This window comes from Tursiops truncatus, chromosome 15 (genome assembly GCF_011762595.2).
Source record: "Tursiops truncatus isolate mTurTru1 chromosome 15, mTurTru1.mat.Y, whole genome shotgun sequence".
In the NCBI taxonomy this organism is placed as follows: domain Eukaryota; kingdom Metazoa; phylum Chordata; class Mammalia; order Artiodactyla; family Delphinidae; genus Tursiops; species Tursiops truncatus.
This window is the reverse complement of record NC_047048.1, coordinates 35,822,557-35,838,939: the sequence shown is the minus strand read 5'-3', so window position 1 is coordinate 35,838,939 and position 16,383 is coordinate 35,822,557. Positions and strand designations below refer to the sequence as shown.

General features: G+C 56.0%; 2 protein-coding genes across 2 annotated transcripts; both read left to right on the top strand.

Moving 5' to 3' along the window:
* The first annotated feature begins 136 nt into the window (after positions 1–136).
* Positions 137–6,550, top strand: PRSS33 (serine protease 33). The gene is given in 8 exon segments (XM_033840193.2): positions 137–237; positions 910–958; positions 1,018–1,108; positions 4,549–4,667; positions 4,669–4,724; positions 4,945–5,213; positions 5,406–5,575; positions 5,776–6,550. Coding segments are annotated over 8 exon segments (1,014 nt in total). The 3' UTR covers positions 5,935–6,550.
* Positions 6,551–11,711: 5,161 nt separating this feature from the next.
* ELOB (elongin B) lies at positions 11,712–16,350 on the top strand. The gene is made up of 4 exons (XM_033839875.2): positions 11,712–11,855; positions 11,977–12,111; positions 13,450–13,555; positions 16,188–16,350. The coding sequence occupies exons 1-4, from the start codon at positions 11,733–11,735 to the stop codon at positions 16,298–16,300; spliced, it is 477 nt and encodes a 158-aa protein (XP_033695766.2). The 5' UTR covers positions 11,712–11,732; the 3' UTR covers positions 16,301–16,350.
* Positions 16,351–16,383: the final 33 nt, after the last annotated feature.

Below are 16,383 nucleotides of genomic sequence, written 5' to 3'. Positions count from 1 at the left end.
GGACAAGGACCTGGCATGGCCCTTTCTCTCCTGACTCCCCGTGGTTGAGGCTTGTCCTGGGGGTGTGGGGGCTCCAAGCTCCATAGGTGGCCTGGGTGGAGGGGCAGCATCAAGCGTGTCTCCCCCCAGCCTCAGCATGGCCAAGGGACCAGGCCAGCGGGGCCGACTTGGGCTGCTTGGAACTGCTCGGGCAGATCTGCGTTTTCATGAGATCCAGAGGTGCTATGAGAGCAGAAGGTATGAGAAGTTCTGGTCGATTGACAGCTTGTCTCTGTGAAGAAGCAGGTGGAGGAGTCTTGGGAGGGTGCCCTCCTCGCCTCTGCCCACCAGGACAGCCACACAGGCTGTAGGACACCACGCTCAGGCTTCATGCCCCTCGGCAGCCCTGCAAGGCTGGAGCTTCTCTTCCCCCTCATCACAGTGAGGAAACTGAGGCCCAGCAAGGTGACAGAACTATTCAAGTCACTCAGCTCACAAGGGCCTGTGTCCACCTCTCACTGCATGGCCTGACTCAGAGGGGCCAGCAGGTACCGGGCAGGTGGGGTCTCCCAGGTCTCCTGTAAGACTCACCTGCATTGAGATTTCCACTCCCCACATCTGCCCTCCCCAACAGCCAAAACCTGAGGGTGCCCCCACTCACCTCCCACAAAGGCCCTCTGAGTTGACCCAAGCAGAACACTCACTGCCCTGGTGTCCCATGTGTTACTGGAAGACAGTGTGATTTAATGCCCATTAAGCGCTTGGCCCCAGACCGGCCATGCTGCGACACTGCCCTGCAGGCCTGCTTGGACATTGCCCCTCCTCCAGCGCAGGCAGAGTAGCCTCTGGTGGCCCAGTGCCCATGTGACAGACTCATCCACAGAAATACTTTCAAGCCTGCCCAGGTGCACGTCCCACGTCCACCCATAGGGTCCTGTTCAGGGTCACCTACCCAGAGGCTCAAGAGGACTCCAGCCAGGTGCCACGGCATGCCCCTCCCCCTGGCCTGGCTCACCCCACACCTTTGTTCCCCTTCAGGCTGCTTTAGATGACCACTGGTTGTTGGGTCAGCATGGTGTGGGGTCTGGCTGTGGCCGTCCCAAAGGGCCCAGCTTCTGCTGGGACATCAGTGAGCATACCACCTGGATCCTGGAAAGGCCACCCCGTCCCACCTCCTCCTGCTGCCAGGTCTACAGGGTGCCCCTGGGATCTGGCCAAGGGTAGGGCTGGGCCCTCGTCAGAGATGAGTCCTGTGCTGCAGATGGTGGGCTGGGCACCACCATACTGAAACACACTGGCAGGGCAGCCAGCTCAGGGGGCACATCCCCTGCACCTTTGTTGAACTGTTATTTTGTTTTCATCCTTGGCATTTAAAGACTTTGGTTGTAAGCAAAAGAATCCCCTAGTACCAGCATGAGTGAAGGAGAGTTGCTTTAGAAGGATAAAGAACAGCCCACCAAGGGCAAGGATGACTGGAATGAGGAGCTCCAGCTTCACAGGACACTCTTTCTCAGCCTGGAAGGTTGCAGGCTCTCAGGCCAGCTGAGGGTCCTCGCCAGTGGCTGCAGCTATGGCTGCCCCCTGCCTGGGCCCCAAGGGGTCCTCTCTCCCTCCTCCAGGATAAAAATCCCAGGGAGGGATTCTGATTGGCTGGTCTGGGGTCATGTGTCACCTCTTGATCAATCACTGTGACCTGGAGGACATGGTGGGATGATGGCCCCCGTTTGGGTCATTTGCCCTCCCCTGGGAGTGGGGACAGGTCCAGCACCAGAAAAACGTGGGGTTGACTCAGCTATGGCCCTGAGAAGGATAGTTGTGAGAAGGGCAAGTAGATGGCATTTGCTGAGGGGCCATTTCTGCAGTGTGACTCAAGGGTGGGACTGAAGGGCATGTGGGCCCAGCAGGGGTCTGTGCCTCAGTTTCTCAATCTGAGACAGGGGCTGGGTTGGGGTGAGCCCCTGGAGCGAGGTTCCTTTCCTACTCCTCTCAGCTTTGATTGTCCAATATTCAATCAGTACCAGATCCTCCCACCATAAGCCAGTTTCTCAGTGGGAATTTGTTTCCTGGTCCCTGCACGCAGGTGTCTGTCCTCCAGGCTTCCCGCCTCACCTAAATTGCAACAGGCAGACACGCAGCTCCTTCCATCCCGCCTTCCAGTGAACTCCCTTCTCAAGGTTTGGCCCATATCTCCAGAGATAGCTGTGTGTTCCCAGGGTCCCTGGTCACTCTTACTCCCACCTGCCTCTCCAGCTGCCCCAACTCTGCACCAAGGGGAACACTGCCCACCTGGCTCCATTCCTGCCAAGCCCTCTAATGGCAGCTGAATCCAGGGTAACGAAAGGTCAGGAGCCTTGGGGAAGGTGCTTCTTTTATTCTTGTGGCACTTCTATAGCATTTACATCAGCCAGGCACTATTCCAAGCTCTGCGTGGGCGAACCCAGTTAATCTTCACAACCATCTGGGAGGCGGGTTTTACAGAAGAGGAAACTCTCCCAAGGTCTCAGGGCTGGAGGGAGGGCGTTCCACAAGCCGACTCCGGAGTCCTTGAGCCTGGGCTTGAGCCTGCTCCTAGAGTGTGGACAGCAGAGGTCAGGCCTGAGGCTGCCCTCCCTCACTTCGAGTGGAGGGGCTGGGGCTGGGGCCGGTTGGCCTCTAGGTCCCCTCGTTCATATCCTTCACCCTCACTCCCGGCATGATGCCCTGCTGGCCCCTTTCACTCCCAAAGACTCAGTGCCCACTCTGTGCTGGTCACTGTTCAGGCCATGGGGGACTGGTATGCACTGAATGTCTGTGTCCTCTCCAAAATTTATATGTTGAAGCCTTAACCCCCAATGTGACTGTCTGTGGAAGTAATTAAGGTTAAATGAAGCCTTAAGGGTGGGCTCTGATCCGATAGGATTAATGTCCTTCTAAAAACAGACACCAGCACCCCCCCGCAATGCCCAGCAGACATAAAGAGGAGGCCGTGTGATCACACAGTGACATGCCAGCCACCAACAAGCCAAGAGAAGAGGCCTCAGAGGGAAACCCATCTTGCCAGTTCCTTGTTCTTGGACTTCCAGCCTCCAGAATGGTGAGAAATAAGCTGTGTTTAATCTCCCCAGTCTGTGGTGTTCTGTTCTGGCAGCCTGAGCTAAGACAGGGACAGAGACCCAGACCCTGCCTCACGGAGGGAGGACAAACAAATCAAACCTCCTCTATCACACATCAATTCCCACTGTGACGTGGCAGAGGAGGAGGTGTGCTGGGCAGGAAGGCCCCCAGGAGGAAGAACCAAGTGGAGGGCTGCTGGATGACTTGGTAGAAGGAGGTTCCAGAGCCTTCTGGGAAGTGGGCACAGTCCAGGCCCAGCCCACCGACTGAGCCCTGTCTCCAGCATCTCCCAGCCTCACCCGAGACCGGCAGCCTTGCTGTCCTGGCCACCCCAAATTGAAGAGGAGACTGTTTCCAAAGGTCAAGTCTGCTCCTGCCTCTAGGGTTAAGCGAGGAGAGCTGCCAGGTTTAAACAAGATATTCATAAGACATTCATTCCCCACCCCCCACAAAAAAACTGTGCAGAGCTGGGGCTGGGAGGGTCTATGCAAGGCCTGAAGCCTGGGCTCTGTATGAGGCTGTCCCGGCCAGGATTTCTGGACAGAACAATGCTGTTCAGAAGCCCCAGTGACTGAGCACTGCAAGGAGCCAGGAGGCAGGATCAGGTTCAGAGATGAGCGGCCAAGGATCCTCTGGAGCTTTGTGGCCTGACCAAAACAACCCTGACCCCCGTTCATCCCCACCCCACATCGCCCCCCACATTGCCTGTCTGGGCACAGGCTCCCGCCCCCAGTTCTGTGCACCTTGGCCCAAGCCAGGTTTCCTTTGAGAAATCCAGGTGTCCCTTTCCTGCCACCTCAAAAGCACTGTTCAAAGCATCTTTGTTCAAGGCTGGGCTGATGAAGCCACAGCCCCGCCCTGACCTCCTTAATTACCTCCTGGCCAGGCCCCCACCCCCTCCTGGGTCTTTAAGCCCCCAGGTTGTCCCCCAGCCCAGTTAGCAAGGAGGACACCAGCTGCAAGAGTGAGAACAGAATCCAGGGGCTGTGGGGTCTAGGGGTGGGGGGCACGCAGGAGCAGCTGTCAGGCAATGGAAATACAAGATGGGGGAGGGGCTGGGGTCCAGGGCTTGTATCGAGACCTAAGGTGGCCAAATCTCACAGTGGGTGGGGGGCAGGGGTGGTCTCTGGGGCCTGGGCATAGGGCATAGAGCCTGGGCCACAGGGCTAGGTCTGGGACCAACCAGGGTCTAAAGGAAGACAAAAGGGCCTCTGGGGGGGCTAGATCCTCCTCCTCTCTCTTCAGGTTCCAACCAGAGGGCACCCTCATTCCTAATCTCTGACCTCCCTCCCCTCACCCTGTTATCTGACACCAAACCCATAATCCAGTCCCTTCCGTGCTTCCTCCTCCAGTGTGCCAACCCCCCTCCACTCCCCCCCACCCCCCCCAACCTTAGCCCTGTGTCTCCCTGCCCTCATCCTCCTCCGAGTTCCCCGCTCCTCTGCTCACCCTTGAGTTCCCCTTGTCCTCCCACAGCCTGCGGGCAGCCTCACGTGTCAAGTCTCATCGTGGGGGACCGGGACACCCAGGACGGAGAGTGGCCGAGGCAGGCGAGCATCCAGCACCGCGGGGCACGTGTGTGTGTGGGGGGGGGGGGAGGGCTCGCTCATCGCCCCCCAGTGGGTGCTGACGGCAGCACACTGCTTCCTGAGGTGAGCAGGCAGCCCAGGCTTGGACAAGGGGCACTCCCCTACTCTGAGGGCTCAACGTCGAAGGGGGCAGGGGCGGGTGGAGCAAGACCCACGGAACGGGGCGTGCCACTTGGTGGAAGCATGGTCCCCAGGCTCTGAGTGAGAGGGTGGCGGGGATGGGGGCCCTACTGGGGGTGGAGAAGGAGCTGCTTTAACTAGACCCACCGCTGTCATGCCGGAGGGCGCTGCCATCTGAGTACCCCGTGCGCCTCGGGGCACTGCACCTGTGTCCTGCCTCGCCCCACGTTCTCTTGGTGCCCGTGCAGAGGGTGCTGCTGCCCCCGGACTACTCAGAGGACGGGACCCGAGGAGACCTGGCGTTGCTGCAGCTTCGCCGCCTAGTGCCCTTGAGCACATGAGTCCAGCCCATCTGCCTGCCTGAGCCTGGGCGTTGCCCACCACCAGGCACACCATGCTGGGTCACTGGCTAGGGCAGCCTCCACTCAGGAGGTGAGGCAGAGGGCGGGGCACTGGGGCATTGGGGCCGGACAGGCGATCTCTCTCCACCTCTCTCTGATCGGGAATCCCAGCCCCTCACTGCCCCAATCCAGGACCCACCGTGACCTCCAGGGACCCAAACATCCTCACAGTTTTTCCACCTCACTGTCTCCCAGCTCTTAGAAGTCCCCCCTTCTTCTCCAGTGCCACTCCCAGAGTGGCGACCTCTGCAGGGAGTACGGGTGCCACTGCTGGGTACTCACACCTGTGACCTCCTCTACTACATGGGCACCAACATTCCTCGTGCCAAGCACATAGTGCTGCCAGGGAACCTGTGCACCGGCTATGTCGAGGGCCAGAAGGATGCCTGCCATGTGCGAGAAGCTGCCTGGAAACTCTGGAGTCCATGCTGCTGTGGCCAGCACCCTACCTCCTTAGAACCCAGGACCTAGGAGGTACCACCTCCAGGGCTCAGTGTCCTAGACCCCAACCCAGAGGCACCACCTGGGGGATTGCAGCCCTGGGACCCAAAGTCTCTGGAGGGCTGGGACCTAAGCTCTTCTTTCTCCTGCAGCGTGACTCTGGAGGACCCCTGACCTGTATGAGGTCTGGGCGCTGGGTCCTAGTGGGTGTGGTGAGCTGGGGCAAGGGCTGTGCCCTGCCCAACCGTCCAGGTGTCTATACCAATATGGCTACTTACAGCCCTTGGATTCAGGCTCGCCTCAGCCTCTGATGCAGTGACCTGAAGCCAGACTCTGGAGTCCCTCAGCTGCCTGGTCTGTGTGGGGATCTACACATCCCCCCACCCTGCCCCTTCTGACTTAGGGCTTAGAGGCCTAATAAAGTTAAGGGGCCATCCACCCACCCATTCATCTGTCTATCCTCTGCCTCCTCCTTGGGGCTCACCAAACCCAAGCTGCCAACCCTCCTCCAGGAGCCTCCCGAATGTCCCAGGGTCTCACACTCCCTCCCTTCCCTTCCTGCTCATATTTAACCCCCTGAGCTCCAGTCAGACAGGCAAGTGAGTCAGTGCTAGGTCTGGTCTGTGTGCCCTTCTTTTCTGGAAGAAGTCAGAGAAACTCAAATATGAGAGGAATTCAACACCAAGGAAATGACTGTCCATTGCTAGCTTTGAAGATGGAGGGGCCACGTGGCAAGGAGCTGATGAAAGCCCCTGGCTGACAGCCAGCAGGGAAAGGGACGCCTCAGCACTACTACTGCAAAGAACCAAATTTGGCCAATAACCAGAACAAGCTTGGAAGCCAACTCTACTCCCAGCCTCCAGATGAGAACCCTGACAGGCCAAGCCCTTGATTTCAGCCCGGTGAGATCCTAAGCAGAGAACCCAGTTTAGCCCACCCACAGAGTAGTGATTTAATAAATTAGTGTTTAAGTTGCTATGTTTGCAGTCATCTGCTACACAGCAATAGAAAACTCAAATAGATTTTGCCCCACTGCAGTGAAAGTGCCCCAGGAGGCAGATGGCCAGCCACCAGGCCTGGCCTTCCCATGAATTCTAAGGTCTTAGGAGTTTGGGGCACCTGACATCATGCCCTCTGCCAAGAGGAGACAGGAGCCCCCAGATAGGCCTGGCCATAGCTTCTGATATCCTTGTTTTTTCTGCCACTGCCCCCATCCATGCCCTGGATGAGTCTGAGGCTGTGTCCTAGCCTTGGCCAGGCCCCCAGGCCCAGGACCGCCCCCTTCCCCCACCTGCATCTGGAGACCGGCCTAGGCCCTTTCAACTCCCTGACCACCCTCATGTGCTGGGACCTGGTGTCCCATCCCCTCTCTGCCATCTCCTCATCCCCAGGCCAAGGATCATCCATCCCTATAGACAGAGCTCAGTTTCTAGAACAGCAGAAAGAACAAGAACCGGAACAAAACCTGGAAACTCTGAAGCCCCCCTTTGGAGCTGACGGGGCAGTCGGGAAATGGGGGGCAGGGGAAGCTATCATTGAAGGGGCAGTCTGGCTGGGCAGGACCAAGTGCAGCTGCCGCCACGCAGGCCTGAGCTTCGTCTCCCTCCCTTCTTTCCTCCCAGGGGAAAAAGTGGCTGCAGCACGTGGTCGCTGCTGGGCCAAGCCAGGCTGGGAGGGTGGGGCTGTGGACTGGGCAGTGAGGGAGCTCCGGGCTGCTGTCTCCCCTAGGCTGAGGGCCATCTACTGGCTGCCCCTGGTGGGGTCACTGGGGACCAGGGTACCCAGAACAGGGCATGGCTGTGGCAGGCCAGGCAAAAGGCTGTGGGCACATCTGTGGTGGGACCCTGGCCGCCCCTGATGGGTGATGCTGGCCATCCTCCCATCCCGCCCTCAGCCGGGGGCCAGCCCAGAGAACTTCCTCAAGATGCCTCCCAAAGTACTGAGACCAGAAAAAGCCAAGGACTGAGAGCCAGGATGCCTCAGTCTTGGACCTGCCGTGATTAGAGTAATGGATCCCCATTCAGAGCCCAGTGTTTCTTTTCTTTCTTTCTTTGGCTGTGCTGGTTCTTAGTTAAGGCTCACGGGATCTTCGTTGCAGCATGCAGGATCTTTAGTTGCGGCATGCAGGATCTAGTTCCCTGACTGGGGATCGAACCCGGGCCCTCTGCATTGGGAGCGTGGAGTCTTAACTGCTGGACCACCAGGGAAGTCCCAGAGCCAAGTGTTTCTGAAGCATAAGGTGAGAGCTAAGCAGGGGTGTCCTAGAAGTGGAGAGGGCGGGCTGCCCACGGAAGGGAATGAGCAGAAATCTGCTACTCGTTAAACCCTCACCAGACACGGTGCAGAGAGCTCTACTGCACCATCTCATGAGATTCTCACTAGACACTCTGTGAGGGGGGTTTCCCCATTTGTCAGATGAGAAAACAGGCCTAAAGGCATACAGCTGGTAGACGGTAGACTGTGATTTGAACCCAGGTGGTCTGATTCTGGAGGCAGCTGGGGGTGGTAAAGAGGGTATTACCACCTTGGTTCTCTCCACTTCCACTCCAACAGTGTGGCCTCCAGGCCTGCCTCCTCTCTGCTTGTTCCTGTTGTGGCAGCCTCACAGGGCTGGACAAGCTACAGCTCTACTCTGTCCAGCAGGCTCAGTGGCACGGCACCCTGTGCTGCTGCATCCCGCCTGTCAGCAAGGTCATTGGGCCTGGAGCTGGGGCGGGGCAGGGGGGGCGCCGGCGGTGGTGGCGGGGTATGGACCTGGCCCTGCATCAGTAGCATCCTGCCCCTGGCCTCACAACGGTTGCCTGATCTGCCAGGAGGGAGGCCCTGGGGCGGCGAGGATAGTCCTCAGAACCCACCGGGGACAGGACATCAGGCTCCTGTCCAAGCAAGCATTCTCTAGCTGCTCACCTGCTCCAGTTGGTAGAGCTGCAGCCAGATGGCCCAGCCTCTCCCAGGAGTACTGACTCAACCTCAGTTTCCCCATCTACAATCTGAACTGGTAACATGAACCCTATCATGGCTGTAGGGAGAGTCAAAATGACTCAGTTCTGCCCAGCAAGCACGCAGGCTGAGCCAGGCACTGGCGGGCTCTCAGCTGATCTCTGAACACCCGTGAGGTGTTCCCATTTCACGAATGGGGAAACAGGACCAGAAAGGCTAGGTAATATGCCCTAAGACCCACAGCAGGCAAGAGGTGGAACCAGATTTGAATCTGGGCGACTGACTCTAATTCCACACTGAATTGTCACTTCCCTCATAGAAATGAAACCAGTTGTATGACACAACTAGAGGCACACTAGTAACGAGTGATGATTGACAATTACTGTTTATTAATCAACACTTTAAAAAGTTTAAGTAGACCAAAGGAGAAGTCCCACCAGGTTGATACCCTACAGGCTTAGTTTGGAGGCCGGGGAGGGTCTCTATCATGAGCGCTGGGTGGTTGAGGCCACAGGGCAGAAAGGGCCCAGGAGGACTTCCTGTGCAGAGAAGCAAGAGCAGCTGGCCAGCTGGCTCACCCACCATCTTGAGACTCCCATTTTGTCTGTCATGGCCCCCAGGAAGGAGGGCCTGCACCCAGCTAGACCACAGAACTGGGTGGCTGGGGGCTCAGCCCCTGCTCCTCCTTCAAACTTCTCCTGACCCCATTCCCACTGCAGGAGGTGTCACTGTACTCACTGACACGAGGACTGCAGTTACCTCCTGCAACCGACCCACCCACCATAGCACAATGGGGTGCACAGAGATCCCATCTGAGGGAAAGGGCTGCCTTGAGGCACAGGTGTGGAGGAGTCCCAGGAAGGAAAGGGACTTCAAAGGACTCCTGAGGAGCCAGAGGCCAGAAGTCAAAAATGATAACTATAGCTATAGTTTAGGAAACATCTATTGAGTGCTAACTCTTGGTGATGTTACCGGCAAACTGGGTTTGCTTCTTGGTGAGTGTCAAGCGAAAAGACCACAACCAAGCCAAAGATGGGGAGAAGGAAGGATTTATTATTATTTGCAGCAAGTGAAGAGAACACCAGGGATCTTTCCCAAAGCAGTGTCTTCCCGAACAGCAAAATTGGGGGAATTTTAGGCTAAGGGTACATGCATATTCATGAAAGGGCTTGCAATGAGGCCAGGCTTAGATCACAAAGTGGCTTAGGCCAAAAATGGCTTCTCTTCTGTCAAGAAAACCATGCTGGGTTCTCTCTCCAGGGACCCCCCCCACCATCTGCTTACACCAAGGCTCCGCAAACTTTACAAACAGTTATTCTCCAATCTCAGAGAGGGGGAAACTGGGCCTTGGTGAGGTTAACTGCCCAAGGCTGCACACTCAGTGCCAGAGCAAGGATTTGAATCCCAGCAGGTCTGAGCCCAGAGCCTGCATGGCTAGCCACCAGCTTGATTCAGGGCCAAGGCAGCATCATCTTCAGATTCCACCCACTCCAAAGAACCTCAAATTGTGGCCTCAACAACTGCTGAGCTGTTCAGCATCCAGGGTCACCACTGGCTCATCTCTCATTGGGTGCCACGGCATGCCTTCTCTGGCACGTGCCAGCAATGACTCAGCTGAGGTTCTCCCTCTCCCTGGGAGAGGTTGAAAAAGCCTCCTTCTCTTGCTCTAGTATAACTGCAATTTGGGGCGATGCAGGAGAGCATCCAACTACCAAGGAGGGAGGCCTAGGCTGTCAGTAGGTATGAAGGGCAGCCAGAGAGGGAAACCAAGTCCACAGGCCCTTCTGGAGCCTGAGTGGACCTGGGCAGAAAGGCGGGCAGTTGCCCAGGGCACCCTCCTCCTGGGAAGCGTGAACACCAACTTTGGCCATGCATGCTGCTTCTTCCGAGGATGTTTGCCAGGCCTTGTTATCAAATGGGGGTCCTGCTGCTTGCTGCTCACAATCAATTGCATACTCACAAATGTTGGTGGCAAAGGAAAGGTGCTTTTAATCAGAATGCCAACAATCTGGGGAGATGGTAGACTCGGCGTCCCCCAAAAACCACCTCCACAGATTGTGCTCGGCCATGAAACTTCTAAAGGGCAGAAGGGAAGTAATCTCAGTTAATTGTTGAGATAGCGGGTCAGAATTATTGCCATCCCTCCACTGCATGCAGGCTGGTTAACTTCTTGGGTTCTTCCTCTAGATGTTATCTTGTTCACACAGTTTGGTCACACAGTTTGTTCAGGTTACTGAAGGGAAAGCTAGGGAAGAGATCTGGTCATCTGTTAAATACTTGCTCATTGTTCTAAAGAACCAACTAGTTTGGCAAGGTATTGTGTAATTAAAAGATTTGAAAGGTGTGCTTGGGCCAGAGATGGGTAGGTAGAACATGGGGTGGGTAGAGGGGCAGTGCCTGGTTTAAAAGTTAGTTACAGGGACTTCCCTGGTGGGCCAGTGGTTAAGAATCCACCTTCCAACGCAGGGGGGCAGGGGGTTGGATCCCTAGTCAGGGGAATTAAGTTTCCACGTGGTGAGCAGTATGCCCCCCCAAAAAAAGTTAGTTACAATATAGCTTTGCTAAAGTGACAAGAAAAGGGGCTTCCTGCTGAGGGCAGTTTCCTGCAAAGAGCTGCTTACACACTCCCTAACCCCAAAAGCAGCTTCCAAGGATTCTTACAGGCCCTAAAGCCTCGGTAAACTGGTTTAAATAATCCTTACAGCAAGGCTAGGGCAGGGACATGGGGCTGTTTCCTGATACGGCGGCCGAAAGATCCAGAATTTAACACCTCCTCAAAACACCCGCCAGGAAGACCCATAATCATGAGTCAGACTCCCAAACCTGGCAGCCCAGGTCTCGCTGAGATGTGAATGTCTTGCCGCCCTGATGACCGAGACACATCATTCATTCACTCTCATTAGGCTGTGAGGCACCCTACGCTTGAAGTTAGTCCCCACAAGGCTGACATTCCCCACAAGGACGGGAGTCCCCTAGACTGCATCAACATGGGGAACTCGCTTTGCCACACCCAAGATGGCGCCACCGCGCCCTGCGTCCCTCCCGCGCTCGGTCCCTGTCGGCTTCCCACTACCTCCGCCACTCCACCAACCGGCCCCGCCCCGCGCCACGGCGCCCAGTCCGCAGTCGGACGCTCGGCCGTAGCGCGCCCCTTTACGGATTACTTAAAATGGCGGTCATGGGGCGGGGCCGCCAGGCGCGGGGTACGCTGGGAACAGCGCGCGGGCTGCCGGGAACGGGGCGGAGCGCGGCCGCGCCGGCGCGTCGAGGGGGAGAGGCAGCCGCCGCGATGGTGAGCGGGTGCTGGGGGAGGGGCGCTTGGCCGGGGCCGGGGCCGGGGCCGGGGGCGGCAAGGGCGGTGGGCCGTGCGTGGGGGCCCGGGCTCCGCGCTCACCCCGGCCCGCCGCCCCCAGGACGTGTTCCTCATGATCCGGCGCCACAAGACCACCATCTTCACGGATGCCAAGGAGTCGAGCACTGTGTTCGAGCTAAAGCGCATCGTCGAGGGCATCCTCAAGCGGCCGCCGGACGAGCAGCGGCTGTACAAGGTGCGGTCCCGTCGGTTCCGGGCGGCCGGGAGCTGGGGGAGCGTGCTGCTCGGAACCGCCGCCCGAGCCTGGCCGTGGGCGCAAGGCGGCCCAGTCGTTGATGTAAACATCAGCGACCGGTTGCCGCGGGCCGGAACTCCGCCGCGTGGGGCCGTTGCTCGAACTCGGGGAGATGAAGCCCCGATAGCGGTCGCTACACCGGGGGTCTCCGTTCGGATGGCTTGAAAGTCGCGCGCCAGGCCCTATGCTGAGCGCCGAGGGCCAGCGTCACATCTGATCCCTACAGCGGTCCCACCCGCGACGTGCTGGCCCTTGATTTCCCTGCTCTGCGGTTAAGGAAACAGGCTCGGAGGTGGCCACTTAACGAGGCCAAGGTTGTTGGCAGACTCAGGATTTGAACCCCGATGCTCAATCGTGTGCAGGACTCTCACACGCCCCCCGCCCCAGACACGCCTTAATACAAAGAAATGGAGAAATGGAGGGTGTTGAGATGAGTCAGGTCCCACCAGTTCTTCACCCAACAACTGTTTATTACTCCCCAACTTACTGCTGATGTTCTAAAAGCCCCCGCCCCTTTCCCCCTTACAAGCCAATTGCAATTATCCAGCAAGGATGTCGTGGGATTTGGGGTTTTCATTGGGGAGTCCTGTTTGTTGGCCCCTCATTTCAAGTTTCTGGCAGCATGAGGTCCCTCACCTAAGTTCCTTGATCTGATTCTGGGTGGAAACTGGGAAACTGATCTTTTGCTGCAGGCTGAGCCTTCACCCCCTTTGTCTCTAAAGGCCTTTTCTTCTTGTTACCTGCTGGGGCTTCTATAATAAGGACCTTTCCTACTGCCTGAGCTTGTTTCACTTGCTGTGCTCTGTGCTTTCTGTAGGTCCTTTGCTCATTGAAGCCTCTGGCTGCCCTATGAGTTGGGAATTCCAATAACTCCCGTTTTACAGATAAGGAAACTTCACATCAAACTTGCACATCTTGTGCAAGGTGGTAGAGCTGGGATTCAACCAGGTCTGCCTGTGGCCAGATGGGGGTCACTGACACTTGAAATTAGATTCACCTGGAGTTGCAGGGGGGGTGTAGATTGAAATTAGATTAGATTCACCTGGAGTTGCAGGAGTGTAGCTTCCAGACCCCTACCCTACCCTGGGAGGTTCTGATTTGGAAAGTCTTGGGTGTAGTCCTGGAAACTGTTTGATATACTCTGGGGTGGTTCTGGGCCCTACTCGGGGCTGTTTCTTTTCCGTCTTCTGACTTTCAGTGTAGTTGCTGACCAGAGAAGTCTTTGGGACTTGCCCCTCCTGGGACCTCTTCTGAGACCCTGCCTGCCTCTCTCCTCAGGACGACCAGCTTCTGGACGACGGAAAGACATTGGGCGAGTGTGGCTTCACCAGCCAGACAGCACGGCCTCAGGCCCCAGCCACTGTGGGGCTAGCCTTCAGGGCAGGTGAGAGGGACAGCGACAGGGTGGAAATGGCCAAAGAAAGGGGTGGTCAGGGAGCCTGCAGTTGTTCCTCCTGGACCATGTCTCCCAGTTCACCAAATGCCGGCAATATCCTATAATAGTGTGTTTGCTTCCCCCATTAAAAACAATGAGAAGCACATGAGATACTTGTAGAAATTGAAGCCCATTTCATGGAGGATTCAAAGATTCTTAGTCACAGTACTAGCTTACAGTTACAGGGAACTTACTGGGCACCTGGCCCTGCACTCTGCATTTTATTTCTGTTGTCCCATCTAATCCTCTTGATAGCCCTGAGGGGTAAGCACTGCCATCCCCATTTGGGAGACATGGACGCCGAGGCTTGCTGGCAGTCATGTGGGAGGCCACAGTTCAGCTGCCGGCTGCCAGGACCTTGTCTGAGCTGGGCACCATGCCAGCCAGTGTCTCCGTGGTACATCGCTTACTCCCCCAGCATCTCTGTACAGGCCAGAGCTGTATTGTGATCATTTTAAGGATGAGTAAACTAAGCCTGGGGAGGTTAGATCAGGTTCAGCCCTTTCTTGCCCCAGAGCCTGTACTCTCCTTAACCACATTCCACCGTGACCAAAGTTCAGAAACCTGAGGAGTGGGGGTGGTTTATGTTGCTCCTTTTGCCAAGAAAAAGATTTAAATTTTATCCTTTGTCTCTGGAAATTTAAACAGGAGTTATAGGGTGTTTTCACAGCTGTAGACAGACCCAGGGGCTGTGTGAATGGCTGGGTAAATCTGGATGAAGTTACAGGGAGTTATTTTTCTAGCTTCTTGTAAGAAAATGTAGCAAGGGCTCAGGAGGGAGCATATAGCCTTAGCTGCACTTCTCAGTTTCATAAGGATAAACTATGTGAGGCCTCAGCAGCTGCGTCTTCGGGCAGCTACTTCACGCCCCGCCCCTCCCAGACTGGAGTTTGTCTCCATAAAGGAGTATGACACTGGGACCAGCCTCACAGCAAAGCAATGTGAGCCCCCGTGCACCCCAGGCCCTGCAAGCGCTCAGGAAAAAGCAGTTTTACGGGCCTTTGTGTGGGTTCCCTCAACTCTCACAGTGACAGTGAGGCAGGTGAGGGGCTGGTGCAGACTTTGTACAGGGTGGGTACTATACAAGGCTGTTCTCTGAGGCAGGTAAGGGAGGGCTGAAAGCACATCTGTTCTTTCTAAGCCAGGGCCAGGCTGCATTCTTCCAGAAAAAGTATCTCTTCCTCTAATTTGAACAGAGGCACCCTATAGACTTGCAGCTACTCAACCATCTTGCAGGTGAAAAAAATCACAGCACAGTGAGGTGATTTTTTTCTCCCCATGACCCCCACTTATGGCATAGATTGTGGACCGTTGGTGGCATCACCTCAGCTGTGTCATTGCTGTTTTGATAGGGGCTGTGGTGTGGACTGCAGTCTGTCTGCTTCCACTTGCAAAAACGCACTTCTGGGTGGGTAGTTTCCTTGTGCAGAGACGGGTCTCTCCCCACCCCCCAAAGTGGTTTGCTTGGTTAGGGAGATACGATAGTGTCTGGTGTTAAATAGCATCTTCCAGACTTTATTTCCAAAGAATGGAGAGAGGTGATGAAGGCAAGAATTGTCACTCAGATTTGTGGCTTGGAAGATGAATTTGTTATTAAGCTGGGCCATGTGTCTTCACCTCAGCACTGTTGACATTTGGGGCTGGATGATTCTGGGTGCGGTTGTCTTGTGCATTGCAGGATGTTTAACATCTCTGGCTTTTACGAAAGATGGCCTCTCCCCACTAGAGGCCAGTTGCAGCCCCTCAACCCCCAAAGTTAAAACTTGTCAGACCTGACCGACTTCCCCTGGGGAGCCTAATTGGTTGAGATCCCTGAGCCAGGTAGAGAGAAGTTGCCCATGTAGAAGAAAAAGTTGTGTTCATTTATCTGTGTAGTAACAGCAGGAATGACAGGGAAAATCTTCCTGGGGCTGCTGTTCTAGTAGGAAAGCAGCTGGTCAAGAGAAACAGGGCATTCGCGCTAGCGATTAAGTGTTCCCAGTGTAATGCACAGGGCATTGGGCATGTAGAGTGGGTGGTTGTACAGGGTGGTTGGGGCACGCTTCTCTGAAGAGGTGTTTTTTTTTTTTTTTTTTTGGTTAAACTTTTTTAAAAAAATTTATTTTTTTGTCTGTCTGTGTTGGGTCTTTGTTTCTGTGCAACGGCTTTCTCTAGTTGCGGTGAGCGGGGGCCACTCTTCATCGCGGTGTGCGGGCCTCTCACTGTCGTGGCCTTGAAGAGGTGATATTTGATTGCCCCTGGATGCCTTTCTTAGGCAGCCAGCCATTCTAAGTGTCAAGCTAGGGAGTGGCAAATGCAGAGACCTTGAGGCAAGAAAGAGGTTGATGTGGGAACATGGGGACCACAAGGAGACATGTGGAGAGACAATGACATGATGATTTTATTCAAAGTATGATGAGAAGCAAGAGAAGGGAACAAGGTGATGGGGGAGATTGTAGGTGGATGCAATCCCAGAGGCTGAGGGATGCAGAGGGTGAGGAAAAGGGCCCTAGCATGGCCAGGCTGGGGGAGGGGAGCAGGATCAGGTTGGTTCTGTAAGTGTGGGAGACTCACTTTGCAGTGGCCACCCCCTCTCCACCAGATGAGGCCTTTGAGGCCCTGCGCATCGAGCCCTTCTCCAGCCCACCCGAGCTGCCGGATGTGATGAAGCCACAGGACTCAGGAAGCAGCGCCAATGAACAAGCTGTGCAGTGAGAGGTCCCCCAACCGCCCTACCCCCCCAATAAAAGAGATTTGGGTGTCCACCTGGTTGCTGCTTCTTTCTACACACCTTCTCC